At 37.6% G+C, this 13,138-nt stretch overlaps 1 protein-coding gene across 1 annotated transcript; it reads right to left on the bottom strand.

Annotated features, from left to right (window-relative positions):
- Positions 1-1,249: 1,249 nt before the first annotated feature.
- Positions 1,250-12,707, bottom strand: LOC126370788 (sodium/potassium-transporting ATPase subunit beta-2-like). The gene is made up of 6 exons (XM_050015813.1): positions 12,481-12,707; positions 9,965-10,222; positions 9,365-9,545; positions 8,443-8,554; positions 5,385-5,553; positions 1,250-4,554 (listed from the first exon to the last, which is right to left on the bottom strand). The coding sequence occupies exons 1-6, from the start codon at positions 12,614-12,616 to the stop codon at positions 4,451-4,453; spliced, it is 960 nt and encodes a 319-aa protein (XP_049871770.1). The 5' UTR covers positions 12,617-12,707; the 3' UTR covers positions 1,250-4,450.
- Positions 12,708-13,138: the final 431 nt, after the last annotated feature.

Genomic DNA, 13,138 nt, shown 5'->3' with positions numbered 1-13,138 from the left:
TAAATGATCATGATGACTGGCAGCGATTTGGGTCTTTCGAAATTGGAATACGAATAAAAAATCTATGAAGGATTTAAAAACATTTTTTATAAATTCATACCGTTATTCTAAGGTATTTTAACTTTAAAGAAAGACTGGCATTAGTAGTTAAAATAGATATCAGTTATGTTTAAAGAACCACAATAAAGGCAGCACTATATGAGTGGGCCTGTCCTGCACGCCACTAAAAACCAAGTCTTAATAATTGCTTATGGTCAGTCGAGCGATCGTATATTAGGGCACAAATGAGAAAAAATATAAGTTTAAAAACTAAACCACGACTACGGAAATTGACGCTCTAAAAGGTATGAAACAAGAAAATAGGTATATTTCTCAGAAATTCTTGCGAATAGTGATGTTAAGGTCCCTCAATCAGCGCTTATCGCTATCGACCCACTAGGGTCAATTAATTCTTTCAAATATTTTTCCTCTCAGACGACGCCCTGAGTCGAGGTTCGCGTCCAACTGGGCACCCTCAGGCCTGTTGTCTTAAACGTTGTACCGGGTGAGAGCCTTCAGTCCGCCCAAGTAGTTAATGCCATTTGCGGCAAATCTACAATAAGTCACGTCAAAAATAAGTGATGTTTAGGAGATAGCCGTGGTCGCATGCCGTGATATACAAACTTTTTGGACAGATTGGCCTCCTTTTTGATTCGCCGCAGTTGGGTAAAAAAAACTATGTTTAAGTCCCATATAATGTAGGGTGAGCCTATTAGTACAAACCGGGCACAAATCCTTTAAACCACGTGATCATGTAATCCAAACATGAATTCTGTATTCTTGAGTGTTTTTGGATTTATTCAACTTTCAACAAAGGAATCTATTCAAAACAAACTCATTTGGCTCGTAACTTAGTCTTAATCTTTTCGATAAGTGCCTGATAGCTTATCAAGAACTTATCCGGCAGAAAGTCAGACTAGCAGGGAGTGAAGCAAGCTGCTTGTAATATAATAAAAATACCTCTAAAGTATTAGAATATAAAAAAGGTAAAAAAAGAAAAAAGGACAATGATGATTCCGTGATTCTGAAGACACGTTGGTCCCGGGCTATTAGCACAAACTCCCCCACCAACCCCCCGTGGAGCAGCGTGGTGGAGCACGCTCCATACCCCCTCCGGTTGATTGAAGGGACTCCTGTGCCCAGCAGTGGGACGTATATAGAAATATATCTTATTTATCTATGTGTGTGTAGGATAAAATAAAAGAAAAACTTGTACAAAATCTACTTTATTGCATTATTCTTACAAAATCAAAGGCACACTTTTTTTAAGTAATCTAACATAGCTCAGATATGTCAGTAAATGGACGGACAATACAGTTATAGTTTATATATTATTATTAATAGCAACTTGTATAAAAATAGTAGTAGAATAGTAGCTTATATGGAATGGTTACATTATTAACATTATTAGCTTTGAACTGTTTGATTAATACAGGTATATCAGTCTTTCTATAGCTTTAAATGTCTTTAAGACTATTACACATACATTACACAGATTTAAATAGTAAGTAAGTAGTTATGTAAGTATGAGTATTACGTGCTCAGCGGTGAAGGAAAAACATCTTAAGGAAACCCACATACACGAGAAATACGTTTTCGGAGGTAAGTGACCTAATGAGTGAAATCGTCGACCATGGCGGCGGGGTCGGTATCGGGGTCCTGAAGTGTTTGGTGTCGCGAGCTGATTGGCTGCCTCTATGGCTAGTGTTCGGGTCGTCGGGATCGTATATTACGTCCTTCGATTGTACTCCGATCCTATTTGCGTAAAGACTAAGTAATATAGTTCTTTTTTACATAACTTTTACACCTTTATACTGTCTCACTTTGGGAACATTCGGGAACGCCACATCACTGATTGTAACTGGGCAGTACAAAGTTTCTAGTATGATAATGTTTTTGTTGTACATGATTTAATTTAAAAAAAAAACATATTTATAAAAGTAAAAAAATGTATAAAATCGTAATAAGATGTAAATAAACTTAATTGATTTAATATATAATAAATTTTAAAAAATGTAAAAGAATTTGAAATTCATTCGAGATTCATTTTTGTTTGAAATAAGAATAATAAATATTATAATTTCGTTTTATGTAAAACAAAGTGTAAATTATGTTTTATTTATGTGGATTTAAGTCTCAATTTTTTACTTATTATATTGCTTCCATGTATTTTTCTTAATGCGCTGTATAAAAATATCTGAGGTGGGGTTACCTAATATACATAGTAACTAAATAAGTCTACCTACCAGAGATAATTGAACGCATGGTATAACAAAACCAGGTATGCTCAATCCTATGACAAGCCGCCATTGCTAGCCCTTTAATGACGTAAGTGTTACCATTAAATTGGTATCTCCAACATTTCAAGGACGTCAATTTTATTATTGAAAATTAATCGAATTACGGACTAATGTATTTAATGACTATTACTTGTCACATATATAAAAATCATTAAAACCGTAAGTAAATCTTTTATCAAAAGTTCAAAATATTCTTGCAATGTAAATATAAAAAAGGCATTGATGGCTAACCTTCAAATGTTAGCTGTCACTTTTGAGCATACCTAATTTTCTTATACCATGCTTGAACGTTTCTTCTATGCTGTTCTGGGAGCATATAAAAAACATAGAACACGTTCAGCTGCTTCTCTTCCCGGGCATGTCGTAAAAACCGACAGAGGGATTGTGACCTCTAACATGATGGACTAATGTTATGGGCGATAGGCTGATCCCTTATCACCATAAGGTTCATCATATCCATCTTTGGACTTCGTATCAACAGTGGCTGCAAGTTGTCTTTGATTACTTGTGGCTCTGCCCACCCCATTAGGGATTACGGGCGTGAGTTTATGTATGTATGAACGTTTCTTCAGATAATGCCACTAACATAAAAATACGCCTTTTTCTTTAATAAACACAACTCATACCCGAAATTCGATTTAGATAAATTTATTTATTCGCTTATTTATCCATACTTTTCACTTTGTCATAGAATAAAGAACCTGTAGAACGGTAACTCTCCGCCCCGCACCGATTGGTATTGGGCGCCTACCGCACCCCCTCTGGGTCTTACTTTAGTCTAACTGACCGTAAGCCGCTAAGGAGTAAGGGGGAGCGCGAGCGGATTGTCTGTCTCGCTCTTACGTGCACTTACACGGTGAGGCACACACTACACACACACACACACACACACATTTATATGGCGGACATCCTTGCTATAAGATCATTTTGTACCTGTATTCTTACAAATAAAAAACTTTGAATTTGAATTTGAGGTGTCTTTTTTGACTTGAATTATTATAGGTTTGCCACAGATGGAAATAAGGGGGCTGAGGGCTCTCACTTGGACTGATGCGTTTTGGCGGCAAACAGTGAGATTTATGTACAGTCATGAGCAATATGTACCCACTTTAGGACTCTGTCGCACTAACATATTTGACATTTAGTGAGACTTACAGTTCAATTTGTCAAAAAAGTTAATGTGACATGGTACCAAAGTGTATACATATTAATGCTCGTGACCGTATGCAGTGACCGGGGTGTGGTGTGGAATAGTGTGGATTGCGGGGGGTAGTTGCGTTTGTGTATGACATAATAAAATATCGTCGTCTTATTGTGAAAGCAGGTAGCGCATTTTTGTAAAATCACATTTGGATGTCATTTTTATTACCGAAACCTTACAATAGACACAAAAACGTGTTTTAAATTTTTACTCGGAATGAACCGAATTGAATGAAATGGAGGTTTTATTGAATAAATTCACATCGATTTACGAGAATTTGATTTTAAAAAAAGCGCTTATGTGGTCTCCACAAGGCACCACATTATGTAACATTGTCTGAAAAAAATCATTCGATCACCTTTATCATACTTAAAATTAAAATAACTTTTGATACGTGAAACTTTGGACGGAGTTATTTACACGTCAAAAGACAGGACCGATTGGTAATATATTACATTCCTAGTTTAAGTCTAAAACATGACTTTATGGCTCAGATCATAAGGCCTTAAGTATACTTAATGCTACTGTTGTCACAAAATGCAAAATTCTACTTAATTTCTTGAGATTCAATGTTGATTTCAAGTTTTGTTAAGGCTAAGTATTAATTCAGTCTACTCAAAAGACCATATCCCCTCAAACATGTCCCTTTAAAAATCTTTTATTAAATGCAATATAAATTAAAAACTTACCGAAAATTTGGTAAATGGAACAATTGGAGATGGTCTTTTCAGTAGTCCATGTCGTTTTTAATTAGCAAAATATTATCATAGCATTCTATAAAAAAAACCTATTTTGGCATTTACGTCCCTAGGTCTACTCAGAAGACCAAACTCTAGAACCATTCTTGTCTTAAAAATATATTTTTACTTGGTCTACTGAAAAGACCGGCCTTTTCTCTGGTCTTTTTGGTCTACTCGATCATCAGCTCGAAGTGCACGACTCCTAGCTTCTCTCTCCTGTCGTATTTGATGTTTGGAGCCCACGCGCGGCATTCGATATTTATCACGATGCCAGCTGAAATAAGAATCACTTTAGTTACCTATATAACTCAATTACATGTTATTAATTCAGACCTTATTCGGGATCCCACGCGGAAGGTCCCTGGCTTTGACACCAAACGAAAAATCTGAACCCGACTGAACCGATGTAGAAAAGTCGAGCCATCACCTACATAAATGGGGCTTAAAGGAGTCGCCATACTGTGAATGTGGTCATCCGGATCAAACCCTATCTCACATAGTGAACGTGTGCCCTCTACACTGGTTCCCAGGTGGCATAGCTGGGCTGCATTGTGTGACGGATGCAGCAGAGACTTGGTTGAGGGAGCTTAAACTAGATATATGATCTACACAGGATATTTTTTTTTGCCATACGCAATAATAATAACAGGTTATTGATATTGTGCCCGGTTACTGGCATTAGGCTCAGATCTATTACACACGATCGGGCGCTGAGATAGATTTACTTCACCCACTCTCAACCTTAGTCTAAATGACCGTAAGCCGCTAAAGAGTGAGAGAGCGCGCGGATATTTGTCTCGCTCGCACTTACTTGGAGGATGTTTTTGCGTTCACTGACCACGGGTGTTCAAAGACCTACCCCCGTGTAGCTTAGGTTACTATCAGTACACTACGTAAGTCCGCTCCTGGAGCTTCAATTTATTTAATCTAGTAATAAACAGAAGAGAAAGAGAGACAGAGAGAGAGTTATAGTAGTAGTAGTAGTCGTTACATGAGCCATGTTAGAGCCCTTTGGCGGCTCTATAGTAACCCACACCCGGGTTGATGGGGATGATAATTCACCTCACAACCCACACGATAGAAGAAGTAATAAACAGTACTAACTTCTTGGCCTCTGCAGATGCACAGCGACCAACGGGCTGAGGTATCCCTCAGCGTTGTTATACGGGTAGAAGTATCCCGGGAATCCTGGGTGCGGCAGGTAGCGGATAGGGCCGATCATTTCCTCGTCAGCCGGGGTCTCGCCGTGGCAGGACACCCATATCATGTTACCCTGAAATGGAGTTAAATAAAGTTAAAAAGACATTCATATTCAAATGGGCAGTTTCGCATTTGTTTCCCAATTCATATTTGGATCATAAATGATTATCACGTGCTCAGGAAGGAATGTAAATACTGACCACTTAACAAATGTTATGCTTAAGTTGCTGTGCCCTAGCAGGGCGTCACAAAGTTCCTACCATATCCTGTATACCACCTGTGACTTGCAATAAATGATTATGATTATGACAACGAAAGGAGAAATGTATTTCGGAGGTATGTGACCTAACATGTAATGGGCTGGTTTTCCCTTTAAGTGGAAAGTTCACTACTATTTGTTATCTAATTTTTAATTACAATTCGTAAATCAAAAGAAAATGAGGCGGATTTTTAGTCATCTTAAACTGGGTTCTTATTTCAGATTAGTATTTTATAATTTATCTTTAATTCAATCGTCTAACTAATTGGGTAGTTTCCTAGGTAAATTATGAAATTCTCATTACTAAATAAAGACAGATCTAAAGGTGACAAAAACATTTTTTTTTTCTATTTAAGTTATTTGTGATTTTTTATAAAGAAAAATGTAATGTAAGTGCGAAATTTTGTCACGTTTTTCTATGACGTCATAGGTTCGGTTCGGTTTAAAGATACTTTATTCTCAAAAAAGACATACAGTCACTTACATGAGAAGAGAACTTATAGTAACTTAATAACTAAGTTATTTATGCTGTGTCGTACGCACCGCCATACTTAAAGGTATCGCTCAATAGGTATAACTGCTAAGATCAGAAACCACCGCGAGAAAAACATCACAAAAAACCACATAGCCATTTACTTGTTTTGTGAAATATGCTGAGCTAGTTTGCGTTTGAATATGTCGAAAGAATTACTATTTTTTATAAGTGAGGGTAGATTATTGTATAATTTAGCTCCATCATATGTAAACATTCTTTTACCGTAATTTGTTCTGGTCGTTGGAAGCACAATATGGCTAGCACGACGCGTAGATCGCTTTGTTATTTGTTTTATTTGTGTAAGTGTGATTGACGTGTGAATGGATTTGCCTAATACTTTGCGAATAAGCATGCAAGTATGGTATTGATAAAGCTGTTTGATGTCCATCAGTCCGGTTTGTCTATAAATTTTTGATGTAGATGTAAGGTAAGGATAATGGAAGATTAATTTAATTAGTTTATTTTGTATGGTTTGTAGTTCCGATAATTTAGTTTTAGATGTGTTGCCCCATATCTCTATTAAATATATAAGGTGAGACTTGATCAGTGCATTGTAGATTGTCATTCGAATTCCACGTGGGATACAGGAAACTATTTAAATTCTATTTAACTAAATAGGTTCCTCATACAAATTCCATAGTAATTTTGTATTTTGACCTTTAGTAAAAAGTAACTCATTTGACTAGTTGAAAACTACCCTATTACGTAGATAAAGTATTATTTATTATTAGAGAAATGACATCGTGAAATCATCATCGTGTCATCGTGGCGTGTAAGAGAGGAGGTCTATACCCAGCAGTGGGTGGATACAGGCCGAGTAAATAGTACGAGGGGAGGTCAAAAAGTTCGCGGAATGGAGGGGTTGGAGGGGGTTGGTTTGCTCGTACAGGTAGCCGCTAGTTGCACACCTCATTAACAGTATATGTACCAAGTTTGAAGCAAATCGGGTCATTAACGTTTGAACTATCGACCAGCAAACAAGTGAATCGGGAAGAACTCAGCGAATATGGAGAAAATTGAACACCGCGCCGTCATCAAGTTCCTCACCAAGCAAGGAAAATCCGCTCAGACGATTTTTCAAGAGCTGTTAGCAGTTTACGCGGACTCTGCCCCTGGTAAAACCATGGTTTACAAGTGGCATAGTCTTTTCAAGCAAGGAAGAGAGTTGATTGAAGATGACCCCCGCTCCGGACGGCCCATTGAGGCCACCACACCGGAAATCATCGAAAAAGTAGAGAAACTTGTATTAGAAGATACCCGCTTGAAGAAGAAGCAGCTTGCAGCAATGGTCGGTGTATCCAAAACAAGTATTTTAAATATCCTACATCAACATCTTGGGATGACTAAGGTCAGCGCAAGATGGGTTCCAAGAATGCTCACGCCACTTCAAAAAAGCGAGCGTGTCGAGTGTTCTCGCCAGTTTTTAGAGCTCTGTGGAGAGAATAAGGAAGAAGTTATGGCCCGGATTGTTACTGGAGATGAAACCTGGGTTCACCACTATGAACCTGAGTCGAAGCAAGAGTCGATGCAGTGGCATAAAAAAGGCACACCTCCTCCAAAGAAGTTTAAGGTGTCACAATCGGCCGGAAAGATCATGGCCACTATTTTTTGGGATACAGAAGGTATTTTGCTGATTGATTATAAAGATCGTGGTGTGACTATAACGGGACATTACTACGCTTCTTTACTGGATAGATTGAAAGAGGCTATCAAGGAAAAAAGAAGAGGAAAGCTGTCAAGAGGTGTGCTCCTTTTGCACGACAACGCACCCGTCCACACGTGCCATGTTGCGACGGCTGCCATTCACCGATGCGGGTTCGAAAAATTAAACCACCCGCCTTACAGTCCAGACTTGGCCCCCAGCGATTATTATTTGTTCCCAAAAATGAAAAAGGAACTGCGTGGACCAAAATTTGGCGATGATGAAGAAGTCAAGTCTGCAATTTCGGCCTATTTTGACAGCAAAGAGAAATCTTTTTTTATGATGGAATAAACAAATTATTTGATAGATCCGGAAAATGTGTTAAGGTTAAGGGAGAATATATTGAAAAGGAAAAATAGTTTCGTGTTTAATTTCGACCCCCTTCCCCCTCATTCCGCGAACTTTTTGACCTCCCCTCGTAGATAGCGAATTAACGCATTTTTTTAATGGTTTGAATCGTACTCACATAGTCGCGGTTATAGGCGGTAATGTTTCGTATATGCGCCTGTAGGTCGGCAGGCATGTCAGACGGCAGACGCTGCGTGTCGTTGTAATACTCTGGCCGCCACCCGTATATTCTGGAAAGGAAAGGAAAGATAATGAAAATAGTTTTTTTCTTTTGAGCAATTTCCTAGAGAATTCAGGTTGGTGATCTACCAATACCAACGAGCCATTGGCTTCGTCACTATGGTGGCTCTTCTGGAAGAGCGGTACTTTAGGAGGTATTCTGGTTTGTTGCCAAATTGGTCTAGACCACCAATACCGGCAGGTCATGTTATGCCATTTAAAAGGTCTTTTGATGTAGATTTATTGTCACTATGGTGGCTCTTTTGGAAGAGTGGTACTTTTGCAGCTATTCTGGCCAAATTCTGGTCTAGACCACCAATACCGACGAGGCATATGTTATTTGAAAGGTCTTTTGATGTAGACTTATTGTTTCTATGGTGGCTCTTCTGGAAGAGCTGAACTTTAGGAGGGATTCTTTGGTTTCTTGCCAAATTAAAATCGGATAGAAGTGAATGGATGAGGTCATGATGTGCCGACCCCACTTAAGAGTGGGATAAGGGCAGGAGAATGATGATGGTCAAATTCTGGTCTAGACCACCTCCCATATCATATAACTGTGGGAATGGAAAGGTATGATGCATGAAAAGGAACGTTTGGAGCGAGAAAGTATGAGAGAGTGAGAGAGACGGAAAAAAGAAGCGGAAGTGGTATAACTTTTTTTTTATATAGATATTATAAGATGGCGAAATGTGAAGGTGTGTAGCGTGGGTCTGTTTAAAATAAAAGACGAATTAAATAGACGAAACAAGAGTGTATTAATTGAAGAAGACGAAGTCCCTTCCTACATAACTTATGTCTATCGTAGATAAGGTGCCACCAACCTGTTCAGCTTTAGGAAGATGCAGGGCGAAGATTTGTGGAAGGAGAAGTGGTTCTCTTCGATGCAGGGCTCCCAGCCGCGGATGTCCACGTCGCACACCTTGCCGGGGGGCGGGGGGTTGCGGAAGTCACAGTTGAAGATGTTCTGCCCCGCGCCCGCCGTCTGGCCCTTCTTTTTGTATACTGCAGGGAGGAAGTTAGGGTTGTAACTATAAGCTCACGACCATATCCCAATCGGGGCAGTCAGTCTATCGCAAGATGAACTAAGTACCCACAGCTCTATCTCATTTCTTGTAAGTTTTTGCATGCCATACACTTGGTGGACCATGAGATCCTTATACATAAAATTGTGACCATATTGTAACAACCATGTATCCAAGCAAATAAAATTATTCTATTCTATTCTCAACGAGCCGTCAGTTGCACCAACGTGTTCGGCGGTGAGCTGTAACGCCGCGCCGTCTATAATGAGACAACTGTGTTAAGTGTAGTTAGGGCTGTCATAAAATATTATGATTTGTTTACAATTTTTAGAGTTATACTTATTGAAAGTGAAGGACGGCACCGATTTAAAAACTGTCAAACACTACAAAACAACTCACCAGATAGAAAATCAATGAGCTGATCCTCCCAGTACTTGTAGCTGTCGTATCCAGTTCCCTTATACCAGATGAGGGTGCTCCGAACATCCGGGGGGAAGGGGCGGAACCCCAGGCCTGGGCTGTTGCCGATTAGGCTGCCTTCCTGCTGCAGGCGCGGCACACGAGGGTTGATGAACTGCTGCATGAAAGTCACCATGCAGATAGCAAACAGAGCGACGAGCGCCCCGTAGAATATTCCGTAGAAGATCAGGATTTTGCCTGTGGAAAGGAGATTGTAAGGTGGTACAGAATGTTTTTTGATCAGTTAATAACATTAATCTACAGACTTATATTGTAGAGTGTTGTAAAAAAAAAATTTTTTTTCATTCTCAAATTATACCGAATATATACGCAAGAAAATCGAAGATTTTGGTACCGAATATAATAGGTACCAAATATTAAAGAAATAGATAAAATATTTATTTTAACAATAAGCAGTTTTTTTTAAATGATCTTATTTAAATATAGACTTAAATCAAACTGTAAACAGTAGTTGTAAGCCAAAAACACATTCTATGGACTTTGTCCGAAATAAACAATTTTTATTTATTTTATTTATTTATTTAAAAAATCAAATGGATAGAAAAATAAGTAAGATGGATTAATTGTCGAAGTGCAAAATGTTTTTTTGCTCACAACAATACAAATATTTGCAAACAAGCCAGACATTTAGGCACTCCACTGACTATGTAAGGCTTCCATGAAGGATTATAACAAGGATTTTCAGCACTCCAGCTGTTAACGGCGCCTAAATGGACACATGACAACTATTAATCTATTAATCTGATTATCAGGGCTTCTACATCAATTAAATGGTGTCTTGTAATGTGGTGTTAAGGGGTCACCTTTGATGTTAAACAATGGTACCTTTAGTAATATAAACTCAATCTTCAAAATCTAAAAGAAATCAGAAAAAAATTGTAACCATGTTTTCATAAAGTTTAGATTGATCTTATGAACCATATGGTGACAGGGGTCAGCTTGTCTTCCACAAACAGTCAGTGATGGTAGATAGAACTGTGTTGGGTTTTTTTTTACAATATGTCCTGGAGTATGCAAATAAATAATATTGAATATTGATTGTAAAGACTATTTAATCTTGAGAAACCACTAAATACTATTAAAAGTAATGAAATAAGTCATGTTTGCTAACTAACAGAAATGACATTTAAATATAACTTATAGTTGAAGACCTTATGTCATTTCTTGGTGGAGTGTGACCAGAACAAAGAGATTAGAAGGGAATTATTCCACCAAAATCTACATGGAGAGAGATTGGGTGCCTCTTGGCAGATCCAGTATCCGTAGCGGCAAGGCTTGTATATAAATACTGTACTGGGTCTCTTAGGAATAACAATTTAAGAAAGAGGTTTTTCTTGCAGCTTCTTTTTCCCCAGCTATACAGGTTGTGAGAAGCTGCAGTAGTTTTAGGCGGATAAGACATTTGTTATGTAAAAAATTACGATTCAAAGTGTAACTATGTTACCTACTGAATAAAGATATAATTGAATTTGAATTTGAATCTTGTGTGTGTTCTTTTGTAAAGTGATGATTTGATGATCATTAAACGCTGTAAACTATGAGGCTGGCATAACCACCAAGAGTGGCTCAAGCCTCGATAAAAATTAGATAAAAAGAAAATAGACACTAGAGGACTTTGTTTTGAGACAGATGAACCATTTTGGTAATGGCTTAGCCAAGTTGCAAAGAATTATGAAAAACTACAGCATAATCAAATAAAATACAGGATTGATTATGTCATTTCTATATGTTTTATTCAATTTCACTGTTCTTTCTCATAATCATTTTAAACTAAGCTAAGGCCCCAGGTTATCAACCTGTTGCCCTACTTGTTATTGGAGTTATAAGTATAGGAAATGAGTTTTAAAAGTCAGATAAAAATAGTTCATTTAGGTCCAAGATAATTTGGCACCATTACGAAAAGTGCCCATTAGGGATTACATTAGGATTAAGGTGACGTGAGTTTATGTATGTGTGTGAGAAATGTATCTATGTGAGGAAAAAGAAAGCATCGACAATAAAACTTTTTTGCATGGGAAATAAATAAACACATCTTTACAATTGTTGTGATGTTAACCCACATCATAATAATATGAAGTGATTATTATAAAATAATCACTAAAACTTATCAACATGCTATTTAAATAACTAACATTACAATGATTAATAATATCAGAAGCATGTTTAATAAACACTATCTAATATACATTTATTTAGTATTATCTAATCAATGGTAGTATAATTAAATGTTCAACATTTCAATTGCATTTCTGCTGTACTAATTCTGTAAACTGCAAGCCAAACAAAGTGCAAGCCACGCCCCGCTTCGCCGAACGAAACAAAAATTTAAACACCCTATCATAACTTATATCTTAAACTGTTACAGAAACTGTAACTTAAATAATGTTTGAAATAATTTTCTAAGTTAAATACACATGTCAAGATAACATACTGACCCCAACTTTCAGGAGTTCTTCCCATTATAGCTCCGGTGTCTTCATCGAAGACAAAATTCCAGAAACTGTGTTTTCTCGACCGCTTTGAAGGCTTTCTTTCAACTTCGAACTCCTCTAGTCTCGGATTTCGGGACATTATGTTATAATTAAGGCACTACGATTAAAATACGAAACAAAATGAGAATTAAACTGAAACGGTTTACGGATCCACCCAACCGCTACGCTACGCTGACATGACAGAACTAGTGATGTTGTTGACATCAACATTAGTTAAAAATCATATTTTTTAAATAAACCTTGAATCGATCGACCACCAAACTATTCGTTATAACGTTATTGGCTAAATAACAGGAGTCCTAGCCTATCAATTCATGTAAAAAAGTAAACAAATGTCAATTAATTTTGACATTGACAGACAAGTTCATGGAGAATTTATTATATGGGGGAGCTTTTCGGCGGGAGACGGGAACGGGACAGTTGCTTTCTTCATTGAGTAATCTAAATAATTAATACGAAGTGGTGTTTTGTGGTTAATGATCGCATTAAGTTAGTCGGAAGACATTCGCGAGTGTTATTATATTGGAGTATTCAATGAACAAAGTGTATCTGCCTATTTTCGCTTCGTGCCGGGAAGCCGCTTCATAACTCAAAAGTTTAT

Source organism: Pectinophora gossypiella, chromosome 1, assembly GCF_024362695.1.
Source record: "Pectinophora gossypiella chromosome 1, ilPecGoss1.1, whole genome shotgun sequence".
Classification (NCBI taxonomy): domain Eukaryota; kingdom Metazoa; phylum Arthropoda; class Insecta; order Lepidoptera; family Gelechiidae; genus Pectinophora; species Pectinophora gossypiella.
Note: the sequence above shows the minus strand (reverse complement) of the source record. Positions and strands in the feature narration are given on the sequence as shown.